General features: G+C 41.8%; 1 protein-coding gene across 3 annotated transcripts in view; it reads right to left on the reverse strand.

Annotated features, from left to right (window-relative positions):
• ATXN10 (ataxin 10) overlaps window positions 1-14,729 on the reverse strand; it is a 124,227-nt gene extending 109,498 nt beyond the window's left edge. For 2 of the 3 annotated variants that reach the window (XM_014938386.1, XM_014938384.1), the window contains exons 1-3: window positions 14,586-14,729; window positions 10,190-10,381; window positions 6,046-6,128 (exon numbers count right to left, since the gene is read on the reverse strand). In XM_014938386.1, coding sequence (XP_014793872.1) covers window positions 6,046-6,128; window positions 10,190-10,381; window positions 14,586-14,710 — 400 coding nt within the window. In that variant the 5' untranslated portion in view covers window positions 14,711-14,729. Of the gene's footprint in view, window positions 1-6,045; window positions 6,129-10,189; window positions 10,382-12,459; window positions 12,524-14,585 lie in introns of those variants that run through there. The other variant, XM_014938385.1, reaches the window with a different exon arrangement.
• Window positions 14,730-15,101: the final 372 nt, after the last annotated feature.

A 15,101-nucleotide genomic window follows, 5' to 3' on the forward strand; every position in this document is an offset into this window, starting at 1 on the left:
TCCCATTCAGGTAACTACCAGGCTTCAATGCCTTTTCATCCTAGAGGAGAGAAAAGCATTTTGGCTGATACATACTTTTTAAGCAATTCTGTTGGAATTTGAAGCACATTCTTCTGCATCGGCGATATTTTGAAACTGTGAAAGTTTTGAAAAGATCTACGTACAAAGAAAAAGATTAAAGCTCCTTCTGTCCAGGATGGGGTGGAAATCAATGAAAGGATCAAATGGGACACAGCCTATTGAACATAAGCTTGCTTCAGAACATACATGCCCTCACTGCAATTTACTAAGGAGAAACAAAGCTATCTGTCTTTTCCAGATTTCAGAGATGGATCCTAAATCCAGCTCTGGAATCTAAAGATCCATCATCTTGACAAACTCCAACCTACCTTCCCAAAGGTCTGTTAGATTCTGCTGGAAAGCTTAAGACTTGCCATAGGAAAAAGGAAAAATAAAAACCCAACCTCACAACCAAACCAAGACACATGCTATGAAGTGAAGGAGATTTTCTGCTTGGGCTTCTGACAAGGATATTTCCTATGTCTGCTGCAATCCCTAACATACTGAACTACTTCTTAGCTCTTAAGAGATCTGGGTCTGCTTTAAGTTCAGTTAAAGTTCATCTGGCAGCTTCATCAGCCTGCTCCTCTGGCAAGCGTTCTTGCTCTTTGTACCCACAGCAGAAAAAAACAAAAAGCTTCCTATGATAAGGCTTTATTTTAAATTAAAAAACTCACCAAAACAAAATTAATATGGATGGGGCATTTATGAAAATCCAATTAAATCTATATTCTGCAGAGACTTAATTTTTTTTCCTAAGACTCAAAGTAAAAATTTGAGTATCTTATTTGCTACTTGTTGAAAGACTGTGGTCTCAAATCAGTTAACAAAGAAATGTAATGGACCTTCTTGAATGCAGCATCTCCTGCATCTTCAAATTAATTCCAAACTGGGGAGAGGAGCACAGCAATTGTCATCTTCTCTGTCTTCCCACCAGGAATATCCAAGCTCCATAATCTAAAAGGTTAAGTATCTCCTTCCACAATCATCCACTTTCAGTGTTTATAGTTTTAAGAACACTGAGGTGAAAGTCCAGTTTTTGGATACTGTCCAAGAAGTACAGCCCTTGAATTTTTCTCTACTTAGAATCATAGAATTGCCCAGGCCGGAAGGGACCTCCAAAGGTCATCTAGTCCGACCCCCCCGCAGTCAGCAGGGACACCCCCAACTAGACCAGGTTGCCCAGGGCCTCGTCGAGCCTCTCCTTGAATATCTCCAGGGATGGGGCCTCAACCACCTCCCTGGGCAACCTGTTCCAGTGCTCCACCACCCTCACAGTGAAGAACCCTCTCCTCATCTCCAGTCTAAATCTGTTCCCCTCCAGCTTGAAGCCATTGCCCCTCGTCCTGTCACTGCAGGCCTTTCTAAACAGGCTCTCCCCAGCCTTCCTGTAGGCCCCTTCAGGTACTGGAAGGCTGCTATTAGGTCTCCCCGGAGCCTCCTCTTCTCCAGGCTGAACAACCCCAGCTCCCTCAGCCCGTCCTCGGAGCAGAGGTGCTCCATCGCCCTGATCATCCTCGTGGCCCTCCTCTGGACCCTCTCCATCAGGTCCATGTCCTTCTTATATTGAGGGCTCCAGACCTGCACACAATACTCCAGGTGAGGTCTCACCAGAGCAGAGTGGCAGAATCCCCTCTCTGGACCTGCTGGCAACGCTTCTTTTGATGTGGCCCAGGATGGGATTGGCCTTCTGGGCTGCAGCTGCCCACTGCCTGCTCATGTCCAGCTTCTCCTCCACCAGCACCCCCAAGTCCCTTTCCTCAGGGCTGCTTTCCAATCCCTCACCCCCTAGTTTGTATTGGTGGTGAGGATTGTTCCGGCCCAGGTGCAGAACCTTGCATTTGCTCTTGTTGAACCTCATGAGGTTCACCTGGGCCCACCTCTCCAGCCTGTCCAGGTCCTTTTGGATGACATCCCATCCCTCGACTGGGAAGTTCTATCTCTTGCAGAGAGGAGGAGAGAGGACTGCTGGAGCAATAAGAAAACAGAGCACACTTACAAGTATGCATGACTTATCTGGCACAAATCAGTCTTGATGCTGCACAGAAGAAGGGCTACGAATTGTTAAACACTTGCTAAACATCACTGCCCATCATCTCCCTGCACTCATCTAGCGGTTGGCTTTCACTGGGTAAATCCTTAGAGCAGGCTCCCTTCTCTAAGTACCACAGAGCATGAACTGCTCAAGATTAATTACTACTATGTATTGTAAGTAATGCCAAGAAGAGAAACTAGGCTATGGAATGCAACCAAAACCAACTTGGGACATAAGAAAGGAGAAAAAGTAGGAACAGCTACCTGTAGCAACACCATATGGGAAAGGTCTAAAAATGTTCTTTTAATGTATGTATTTAAAAAAAAAAAAGAAGATTATTATTACAGTGATGGCTGGCTTGCATGTGGGGTTGGAGAATCTTTATATGCCATATGTATGAATTAACTAGTTATTTTTAAACCCATCTGAAGTCTAAAAGATCTATTCCAGGACAGACATACTAACTCACCTTCGGGTTTTCTGGCCATTGCCCTAGTGGCATATCATTTACTCAAAACAACAGCTTTTCCACAGCTGGCTGGGAAAAGTACATTACAAGCATACAGGAATTTAACTCATTTTTAATAGCATTAAAAAAAACCAAAACCATCCTGAAAAGAGTAGAGTTATGTCAGTAAATATACTGAAGTGAGGAGCCAAATTATCCGTGTATGTAACACCTGGGCCTAAGATAAGCTACTTTAAAAAGTATTTCTCCTAGCAGAGAAGATGCAAAAGAAAGGAGTCTGGATTTAATTCAATGAAGCTTAGCAACGGTTTTTAATCACACCGCTTTGCACAGCACCTCCTATTTTTCCCCTTTCATCACTAATATATTGTTAGAACGGGCAGTTCATACCCTCCCATAGAACCACCACTCTGGTCACAGTAGTGGCCAGAGAATATACACTTTTATTTCATTTCTGGTTTTATCCATTACAAACCATACTACACTAAACATTCCTACAAAAACTTACCAGTGTCAACAGTTACCAATGCATAAGACAGTGAAAACATAACCGCAGAGCAGGTGAAAATAATTTTTCAGTCATAGAACCATAGAATCACTCAGGTTGGAAGAGACCCTTGGGATCATCAAGTCCAACCATCTCCCCTACTCTACAAAGTCCTCCCCTACACCATATCCCCCAACACCACATCTAAACGACTCTTAAACACATTCAGGGATGGTGACTCAACCCCCTCCCTGGGCAGTCTATTTCAGTGTCTGACCAAGTCTGCATAAAGAAGCTTCAATCTCTTATCTTCATAAATATAGCAATGTTGGAACTTCAAATTTATTTAGCCTACAATGATTTGCTCCGGGAATTTTTCACCGGGACATAAACTGAAACATTATTTAGTATTGTTCACTCTGCAATACAGCATTACTTTTTTTACCCTTGTATTTTGTTGCTATGGAAGTGACATGAAGGTATTTAAAATACCTTAAGGATATAAACAGGCACCAAGAGGGATCATCAAATTCAAGCAGTCATTTAAAGGAGGAAACGGGACACATATCCAAATGAACAACTTGAAATATTCCACTTAACACCTAATTATCTAGAATAAAATATACATGATACTCTAGCCCTGTGACCTGATTTCTTGTGTGAAACATGAGGAGGAGAACCATGAAGCAGAAATACAGTTCATAAGCATGGTAACATTTACTAATTTCATGGGCTTCTTTTGTTTTAACAGAGCTATCCAAGTCCAATTTAGCAATTTGCCTCGCTTTTGCAAATATGACTAATGATCCACAGTTGAATGCAACTGTTAATTTCTGGGGTACACCCTTGCAGAAGGACCTGGTGCTCTAGGCACAAAGTTCATCAGATCACTTAGCAAGGAGTTAACATCACTTGCTTGTCTAGAAATTTTTGTTGTACTAATGTAAATGGAATACCTAAGCCACATTCATCACAGATGTTTCCCCGACCAGGTAAATACTACACACAGTATCAAACAAACCATCTATCTTGGGTCAACACATCAAATTTTAGTTATAACTGAAACTCATTTGTTGAATGGCTATGTAGAGTAACAGTGACAAAACACTTTGTACTGAAATATTGCTAAAAACCTTCTGGTCAATGCTGCCTTAATTTTCAATGGCAATAAAAAGAGACTTTACAAAATCCTCTGGCTAGGAAAAGGAGTCTGAAGCAGGTCATCAAATTACTGGGTTCCACCCTCTCCTTTCTTTTTTGCTGAGTAACATTCACTGCTGGTTCTTCAGATCCCAGGAGCTGAAGAACAGCACACATGCATATGATAACCCATCAAGGAGGGGGTCAGGAGGCACAGGACTGAAGGGGAAACCTCAGGCCATGCACATAACCAACAAGGGGTACATCCTGCTCACTCTCCTGCACATGTTGGGAGGCACCACTGAAAGATTCTCACAACACAGTTCCTGATGCTTTGAATAAGCTGAAGATGGGAAGTCCACTGCCCCAGGACAGCCTTTTCAAGCCCACTGCTGTCAAGTCTTGAGTACAGATAATGCCAGGTTCCCATTGCTTTTCCTTTTCTCTTACTGGTCTACAAAGGGGTTCGCAACCACGGGGCAAGACATTCTTGCCCTCCATGCCAGCCCTCCCTGTCCAACCCTATGACACAGCTTAAGAGTCACTTGTGTGTGCTATCAGTTCCTCCTCTTTATGGTCATTGAACAAGTCCTCTTTTTGCCACACACAGGCTTTAGTTCTGGTCCTCCCACCCTGAAGGACTGTGCTAGCATCAGTGATCCTTCCCTGGAAGGAGGACTCCAGCAATGGGTGAAGGAGTGAACAGGGCTTAAGCATAATACTGTCACATGCCTGAAAGGCTTCATTTTCAGCCAAATATAGCAGCAAAAGGAACAAAACTGTATCTTGGACTTCACTGCTCTTTCCCAGCTTCATAAAGGTGTCTGAGGGCAAGTTACTGTGTGACAGTAGTTTCAATTGCTTTCACAAAATGATAGAAAAGCAGCAACAGGAACCCAGTAAAAACCTCATCCAAGTAAAGGGATTGAAAAGAAATAAAAGTAGCAAGAGAAACCAGATGTTCCCTACTCTATGCAACCACAGACAGTAAAGACTGGGGTTCAATGCCCTGTATCAAGCTCCACATACAGACACAGTGAAATGCAGCTTATAAAGATATGTACTGAAAATGCCTTAATATCCAGCAAAGTAAGCTGGATAGAAATCGGTAGCGATAACCACCATTAGCAGCTTATGTACATACAGATATGTACTGAAAATGCCCTAATATCCAGCAAAGTAAGCTGGATAGAAATCGGTAGCGATAACCACCATTAAGGAGGAAGGATGCTATGGTCAGATTTTCTCCTCACTCCATGAAAAGAAAAGAAAAAACTCATCCATCAAGGAAATGTGAACACTATTCAAATCAGTACTTAGCTCTTGGCAGGTATTACCCTGACTGGCCAGCAACTATAGCATAGAAATGAAAATTAAAAGATAATTTTAAAAAGTCACAGCCAAAATTTGTTTCCTGGAATCAGATAAATTATTTTAAGTGTCATCAAAATAAAAAAATAAAAAAAAAAGAGTATTTTTTCATTTCACTATGTTCGCAGATCAAATAAAAAGACAGTGAAACAGCAGAACATATTTTGAATGGAGGTATTACAGCAAATTTTCCTTTTTGTCATTCAAATATCCTGGTTAATTTTAAAGAACTTTCCACATATCTTTCCTTTAACAACCTATAGGGAATGGTTATGGGAAAATACAATTGGCCTAGACTGGGGGCTGAGAATTTTTTCAAGCAGCATAACAGAAGGCGTCCCAATTCTTAACTGCAATTCAAGAAACAATTAAGCTTATTTATTTAAAAAAATGCATCCGTAAGGTGCCATCACATCACTACAAGACTCCCCGTGTAAAAAAATATCGTGGACACTATATATTTGATAAAATCCACAGCCTTACCAGTTAATAACAATTCTTCTTTGATTTGTATTCCATGAAGCAATTTGATCAAATTGACAGCTGTAGAGATGAGACCCAAGTTCCTATCATTAAATCAGAAAAAAAAATAATAAATCACTTGATATGAAATACATTTAAATAAAGTTTTTCAATGAAGTTAACAGCAAGCCTTCAAAATTTTCAGAAACTCTGAAATAAAAAGTCGTTTCTCCTACTTAACTGTGCCTATCAGTAGCCACTCTACTGCCATCAGAAGGAACAGGTTTACTGAATCTACCTCCATATTAATAATTTTGGACACAGTACCTTCAGAGCTAAATACCCCTTCCTCTCTTTTTGCTATTCTTCTAAATCAGATGTTAAAAATTAGCAGGTTATTCCTGTAATTTAAACAGCTTTATTTGTGTAAAAACTTTGCTTTGTTTAAAGTTCAAGTGTTCAAGGAAAGCATCCATGTGTGTTACTTAGTAATAAACTTTGAGGATTTTAAATACCAAAGTGATTAGTGACTGTCATTATACTGTGTATTTTTCCATCCGAACATGAGGAAAAACTTCTTTACTCTGAGGGTGCCAGAGCACTGGAACAGGCTGCCAGAGAGGTGTGAAGTCTCCTTCTCTGGAGATATTCCAAACCCACCTGGATGCCATCCTGTGCAACCTGCTCCAGGTGAACCTGCTTTAGCAGAGGAGTTGGAATAGATGATCTCTAGAGGTCACTTCCAACCTCTATCATCCTGTGATGGCCAGTTCAAAGGAAAACATACAAAACTCTCAGAGGGAAGCAGGAAAGGTAAAGTAATCATTAACCCTTTCTTCAGTGAGAAGGAATCATAGGTAGAATCTCAGAAAGGTTTGGGCTGAAACAGAGATTTAAAAATCTTCTAGTCATGGGCAGGGACAACTTTCACTAGACCAGGTAGCTCAAAGCCCCATCCAACCTGACTTTGAACACTTCCAAATATGGAAGAACACGGTGATAGTGAAGATAAACCAATGAAGCGAAGCCATTTGGAATGAAAAACACCAAAATAATTCTATAGGCAAAGATCAGCAATCCTGGAGGTAAATAATGTACATGCCAGGATGTGCATGCAACAGGAATAAGAAATGAAAGTAAAAGGATTCAGTATAACCAGATGAACTGTTCAGCTTTTAACTTGTTTGTACTTTAGTAGTTAAGCTTTTTGAGAAGGGATCAGCCAAGACAGAGAAGCTGAAACTTCAGAACATAGCAATGCCATCTCTACCAAACCTCTACACTCGTGCATTAGTTACTTAAAAACGTATCATATCATCACATATGAATGCTGAATATTTTTCTTCTACAGATTTTTCTAGACAAACACATACTCTTTCTCATTGAGTTCTAACACAGAAGAGAAGCCAAATAAAAAACGTATCATATCATCACATATGAATGCTGAATATTTTTCTTCTACAGATTTTTCTAGACAAACACATACTCTTTCTCATTGAGTTCTAACACAGAAGAGAAGCCAAATATACATTTATAAATATGTAATACACACATGCACCCTGGTATATGCACAGTCTATTAAAATCAAAACATTTCCCATTCCTTCAGTATACTCCTTCTTGAGTTCTAACACAGAAGAGAAGCCAAATATACATTTATAAATATGTAATACACACATGCACCCTGGTATATGCACAGTCTATTAAAATCAAAACATTTCCCATTCCTTCAGACCCCAAACTTCTTAACAGCACATGAAGCAGAGAAACTGACCTGGGAAGGAGCAAAGCAATTGTTCCCCAATAATTTAAAAGCCATTAGACAATCCATGTGTTTACTAGCTTTGCATTCCCTCCTAGAAACAATCAGTTTCTATTGTGATCAAAAATATTGTAGTTTGGAGGTTTTTTTGGAATATCTGAATGTTTCACACTTCAACATCAAAGGCACATACTTTTCCTTCCGTTCACAACTGTTGACCATTCAGAACATTTAATTCCTAAACAAGTTGTGCGTTTGCTGCTGTTGAAAAATCAACACAAACCTGGCTAACACGCAGTGGGCTCAAAGCACCCAGTGGAGTATTAAAAGGAGCATAAATCCTTATGCTGCTACAAAGCCAAAACAGTGTCCAATGAGTGACCGCACTGAGATCTTCACTGCTAGAAATGTTGTTGTAACTTTCTGTCCACTCAGGCCTTCCCCCTCCTGCAGTCTGAAGGAAACTATAATTATTAGCTTCCTAAATGAGCAGGGTTATGCTAACTGCCTAGTGAGGGCAAGTATGCAGCACAGGTATAACCAGCGCAGAGCACGTTTGTGTTCATTTGTGCTCAGAAGCAGGCTGGATATTAGTTTTTACTTTCTAATAGAATTCAGATAACTGTAATCAGGTTGCATTTGTCCTGCTACTGAAAAGAGCAATCCAACCAACTCCCAGCCACACAATTCTGTTTCCCCCTTTCTGTTAACACCAGTAACTATGGAACTACAGTAAGTTACAATAAGGAAGCCAGTCTGGCTTCTGAATGCACACCCCACAGAAATTTATAAACAAGCATATACATTTTCTGTCGGATCAGTTCCTTGACCCACAGTGACAGCTAGCACTGCCAAGAACAAAAAGTTAAGAGCCTCATCTTAGATTTACCTTATTCTAAAACTAATGCCTTTTATGAAAAGCCTTGCAACTCTTGTGGCATTAATTCTGTGCCAGCATAGAAGTTTCAACTTTGGCCCATGTCAAATTCATATTTAGTTCAATAAACCAAATGTGACCAGTCCCAAGAAACCAAATTTTAAGACTGTACTCCACAATAATTCTTCATGATGTAACAAACTTGTAACAGGGTTGTTTGGGGGTTTTTTGGGGTTTTTTTTGGGGGGAGGGGGAGGGTGGGGGGTGCTTTTTGGTTGATTGGGTTGTTCTTGGGTGGGGAGTGTTTTTGGTTTGGGGGTTTTTTTAGTGGTTTGGTGTTTTTTTTTTTCTAAACAGCAGGTAGACTACCAAGTTTTCCATAACTCCAGACAGTTGCACCCCAGGCCCTCAATGTTGCAACAGATGCAGGCAAAAAAAGAGATGCTAAATAACTTAAGGAGCCAGACTGACTTCTTATTAACCATTAATATCAGTTTTTTCTGTCGGATCAGTTCCTTGACCCACAGTGACAGCTAGCACTGCCAAGAACAAAAAGTTAAGAGCCTCATCTTAGATTTACCTTATTCTAAAACTAATGCCTTTTATGAAAAGCCTTGCAACTCTTGTGGCATTAATTCTGTGCCAGCATAGAAGTTTCAACTTTGGCCCATGTCAAATTCATATTTAGTTCAATAAACCAAATGTGACCAGTCCCAAGAAACCAAATTTTAAGACTGTACTCCACAATAATTCTTCATGATGTAACAAACTTGTAACAGGGTTGTTTGGGGGTTTTTTGGGGTTTTTTTTGGGGGGAGGGGGAGGGTGGGGGGTGCTTTTTGGTTGATTGGGTTGTTCTTGGGTGGGGAGTGTTTTTGGTTTGGGGGTTTTTTTAGTGGTTTGGTGTTTTTTTTTTTCTAAACAGCAGGTAGACTACCAAGTTTTCCATAACTCCAGACAGTTGCACCCCAGGCCCTCAATGTTGCAACAGATGCAGGCAAAAAAAGAGATGCTAAATAACTTAAGGAGCCAGACTGACTTCTTATTAACCATTAATACCAGTTTACCTGTACGTGTGTCAGGGTGGATAGGCACAATTCTACACGCTATACTTCGCTATGAGTGCCAGACAGATCTAAATGTACCTTGGAAAAAAAAAATCATACTAATGCTGTAACTGATAATTAAGACTATTTACTTATTCATTACATTATCCAAAAAATTAAAGAAATGAAAGAGAAAAAAAGGATAGTTCTACAGTCAGACTTCAAAAGGCTTACATCATCTGCACAATCAACTTGCACTAAAGACAAACACTTTGTTCTATTATTGCCCCAAACTCTGACCTACAAATAGGTCTGCTATTTTTGTTCCTTGCATACTTCATTTCAAGGGATTCCATCAAGCAGGAAATACCAGTTAATAAATCAACTAACACAGCAGTGTAAAATAAGAATCTCTATATAAAACCACACAAACATCAGAAGGTTATATTTTTGTATGGGTTAAAATGGATCAGAACTATACCTTACGACATGTTGATTCTTGGCACACTCAACACAGGCATTCCTCAGACATCTGAAACACTCTGCTGTGAGCAGCAGGCAGGTGTCAAGATCTACCAGTTCACAGGAGTCCTTGCAGACTTGCTCAATTTCACTTGAGGCACTCATCAGGATTTCCAGGAGATTCCGAAATATGCTTTCTTCTGCCATTTCTCTGAAATAAATAAATTTCTAGTGAAAAAAAATGTGCCACTATCAAAAAGCATCCTATTATGGCAGTTACGCTTCTTATTGTAAACCCAAAGATGTTTCTGCATCAATCTGTAACTATTCCTTAGTATTCCAAGGTCTTTCCAGTAGAAAGAGCAAATACATGCACACAGTCATCCAACCAGCTTTTTCATAGAAGTGGCCGTGAGGAAGTTGTGTTGCCTTAGCATTCCTGCAGCCTGCCAACAGCTCTGTGGAATCCAAAAAACCAACCAAACAAAAATTCTCCCTCATGCATACAGCTAGCACGATTATACATGACACTGCATGTTTTTTTAAGAATCAGTAATTGAATTAATTAATGAATGTAGTTTAGATGCCTAGCACTAGATGTTTCAGAAGGAGGAGGTATCAAAAGCTCCGTTATAAAATAGCCTGCCACAAATTTCACCAGAGAGAGAGTCATGAAGAACACCCATGGCTGCACTAGCGTTATTTGAAAGTGTGTGAATCAAAGCAGAAGGAAAAAGCCAACTGTGTACTTCAGCAGAAAACTACACAACACAAAATACCATGTCACTTAAGAGTATCAAGACCTAGGAAAACAATGCTACAAAACCATAAGCACATAGACAAATACTATAGGAATGGATAAGAGAGCTGATACTGCTGCATCAAACTCCCCAGGATCCACGGGCACATCTGCAGATGCTCTGTCACACTGATACACACAACGTTTCCAAACTACAGCTACTTACATACTCTCTCTCCCCTGATTTTATGTACAGAAAGCAGATGAGGGCCACATATAACAAACATTGCTAACTCAGTTTTGATACTACATGCTGATGAAACAACGTCACACCAAAGGGTGCTTATGGCATTGCTACAGGAAAGCTCAATAAATTTGCTCATCTAATACTTCTGATCAGAGTCAAAAAAAGGAAAATCCAGATGCAGCTTCCTTGAACCCTAGAGAGACTTGTCGTGTACTCAAAATTAAACAGGAAAATTAGGATCTGAGACATAAGGTTGAGAAGTGCCTCCTAACAGAAGTGGGATGAAACGGAAAGTAACATTAAACAAAATATGTTCAGGCAGATAATTTTTCCTAAAAGAGAACTTAAAAATTTTCTGATCAAACATTAGTAGATGATACAGCATTAACCTGTGTTCTGCGGCTCCCTCAAATGTCTAAACATTTGCATAATTAGAAATTCTACCTACCCTTCTTCATCATAAGCGATCACACATCCATGAACTAAGCCATGTAAACAATACCATTAAATTACTACAACAACAGGTATCAGAGACCCAGGAAATGTGTATCTTATTCTACGACCTCACAGTGGATCAAGACCAGTGAAAATCGTGCCTGGCCTAGCAGAGCAAATGTGATGTACACAAGAAAGTGTCTGTCCTCATTGCAGATGTGGAAGTAGGTGTAGATTTTTATGTATCAGCAAGGAGACAGGCCTCCAAATCTCTCTCTTGCACACTGTGAAAGAAAATGAATGTGCTCAAGCCAGATGTTTTTGCCCATAACTCCTCTCTTCCTGCAATAGAAAAGAAAAACCTAACCAAACAAGCAAAAGTTATTCCTAACAAACAAGGAAAGAATGACATAAAGACTTTTTGGTAAAGCAGGATTCTCTTCAGAGAAAATTTAAATGCGACTCTTGTACTTAAGCATTTATACATCGTTGGAGTTTAAGTATGTGCTACAAAGAAATTTTAATTAAAATCATCTTTCTGCACCAAAAAAAAAAAATAAAAATCTCAAATCACTGAGAAGAGCAGGAATTATGCAGGAAGCGTTTAGTTAACATTAAGAAATCAGTCAAGAGTAACTTAAGGTAACTGTTCCACAGTAATGCTTTAAAAAAAAAAAATAAATATGCTTTTATCTTCCCAGTGGAACATCAAAGATTTACAAACAGATAAAAATAGCAGCTACAAGTATTTAAAATGCATTTTTGAGAAGGAAAGTATTTTCCTTCCATAACCTCTTCCCTCATCTTCCCGCATTAATTCATAAATTTAGCAAGAAACCTGTTTAGGAGCTTTTAGGTGAAAAAATACCTTCTATTGTAACTAGGCCTTGACATTCATTCAGAACTGCTCTGTGGATATTCCAAAAACTTCTGTTCCCTACGTTTTGTTGCTGAGGACAGGATCCTTACAATTTGCTGCTGCCACCTGTGCTTGATTTCAGCATCAAGTATTCTGCAGGAATATAAGAGGAAGCAGAAGCAAAGTATACAACAGCCCACCCCTCGTACAAGGAAGACATGCACGATTTCTCATTAAGTCAAAACAAAGAATTAGAATTCACGTATCCACACCAGAAGGAAGACTACTGTTACTCTTTGCAATACTTAAGTATTTGATTGTTAAAAACAGGAACTGTACAGGATAACTTTCTGTTGAACAGGGTTAAATATATTAATGTAACCCTGTTCAAAAGACTAGGGCTACAAAAATCATGAAACCAGACAGGAATTATGAAAACCCAGTAGTTTGCAATTCGATGTTTTAGGTACTTATGCCATTCCAGTCCTGTAGGCAAGGTACCTAAAAAGCCTTTAAAGTATTTATCTTCACAATATTCCTGGTAAAATAGTAATTTTCTTCCTTTTTTTGATTAATAGTGGAAACATAAAGAAATTGGGTCATCCGGTGAAAAGCACTGTAAGTCTCAAGTAAAGCACACAGCTGAATTCAAGTCTCACAAATTTCACACCATGGTCTTGTAGTTGGGGCATAATTTTCTTTACCTTATTTGGTTTTGAATTACAGACTACTGGAACTCACATTTAAATTATTTTGCTTCCATAAGCACTGAATAATCACGTAATAGCAAGAGAATTGTCACTGAATATCACAACTTTAAATACCATGCATCCACTGGGTTGTGTCTTCTGGTTCAACAGCACCACCAACAACATATACCACAATTGGCAAATTTAGCACCAAATTTGCTCTCAGATCCATTGTGTCATGCCCTGTAGGATGTTGGCTAACACTACAGCCTTGTCCTTCTGGAAGGGTAATTACAGTGTCTGTCTTTGAGCCCAACTGCACCCACAAAACTTGACAACTCCTCTGTCAGACACAATGGCACTGGTTTGGGGGAGAAAGGCAAGAAACAGGCAGAGAAAACTTCAGCATGTAAGCCCGAGATTTGCACAGGTCCTCCTCTCTTCCTAGGAAAATTGATATGAACACCAGAATAAGGTCTCCTGTACACACAAGGATCACAAGAGAATATTTGTAAGTACATCTTCCCCCCTCACTCCCCACCTCCAAGTTTTAAATGTGGGTTTAATTAACAATAATAGTACTGGGAATTTAAAAATAATAAAAAAAATCAAACAACCTAAGCTACAAATTTTGATTTGGTCTTTCCTAGGAGTCATCACCTTCAAACAGCTACTGCTAGGATGAGTGAACACGAGCTTCACGCCAACCTATGCAGCCTCCCACCAGCCTTCAAACAACTAGGACGAGTGAACACAAGCTTCACGCCAACCTATGCAGCCTCCCACCTGCCAGGAGAATGGAAACCCTTGCTGTAGGCCATCATGCAGCTGAACCTCTGCATGGCCAGCCTTCACCTGCAACCACCACCTTTGTCCCAAAGCCTTGCCCTCAGGCGGGCAGTGCCGTCCAACAGAGCCTCACATGGGCAAGTCTCATCCATTTCTAGCTGCCCTGCAGGGCTCACCATGGCCTTCTGCCCCACAGCAGCTACCCCCACGCCTACAACCCACCCCAGCATCCCTGTCTAGAAGGGCAAGCGTTGTCACCTGGAACTGGGAGAAAAGCAAAGCTTTCCTGCCTGCCCTGGGCCTGCCACAGGTGCAGGGACACGACTGGACTGCCACCTCCCCACGGCAGCTCAAAGGAAGGGAAGAGAGAAGGGGCAGGTCACCCGCACCGGCCCCGGGCTCCACACCAACAGCCCGTGACAGAGGCAGAGACTTCACAGCGGGAACCGGCGGCACCCTCTGAGAGCTCTGCGGAGCCCGCAGCCCCCCGAGCTGCAGACACCCAGAGGGGCAGGACTGCCCTCAGAACAGAAGCGAGCCCGCCCGGCCGGCACACGGGAGAGCGGACCACCCAGGCCCGCCGGTCCCGCCGCTTCCCGCGGCCGGAGCTCCCTCCCCCGGCCCACGTGTACGCGGTCGGCCCCTCCTCCCCGGTACCTGAGCTGCGCCTCCCGGAACAGGCTCGTCAGCCCCCGCACGCTTTCTAAGCGGGCCTCCGGCGCGACCGCCACGGCGCGACCCAGCCGCGCCGCCGCAGCGGGCAACGATCCCGTCGCCGCCATCGCCTGCCCTGGCGCGGCCCAGCTCCGCCCCGCGGAAATGGCGGCGTCCCGGCCGCGGCGGACGGGCGAGCGGTGCGCGCGGCGCGGCCACCCGTGGGGCCCGGCGCTAAAATGGCGGCCGCGACTGTGGGGGGGTGAGGGTGCGCCCTCGTTGTAGCCGCAAACCCTTTTATTTCTGCCCTCCGCTGTGAAAAACTAAGCGTGGGGACAGCTTTCAGTTCCACCTCCTTCTGCAGGCCCACGGCGCTGCCCCTTGGCTCTCCTGAGGGAGTGGGGAGAAGGCTGGACCCACGCCCCAGGCCTGGTGCTTCCCTTCGTCCCATCCGCTTTCAGAGATTGCTGCCTCTAAACGGTCCAAATAAATATTTCAGCGTGTTCTAAACACGTATGA

The sequence above is a fragment of the Calidris pugnax genome, unplaced genomic scaffold, assembly GCF_001431845.1.
Source record: "Calidris pugnax isolate Ruff unplaced genomic scaffold, ASM143184v1 scaffold47, whole genome shotgun sequence".
Lineage (NCBI taxonomy): Eukaryota > Metazoa > Chordata > Aves > Charadriiformes > Scolopacidae > Calidris > Calidris pugnax.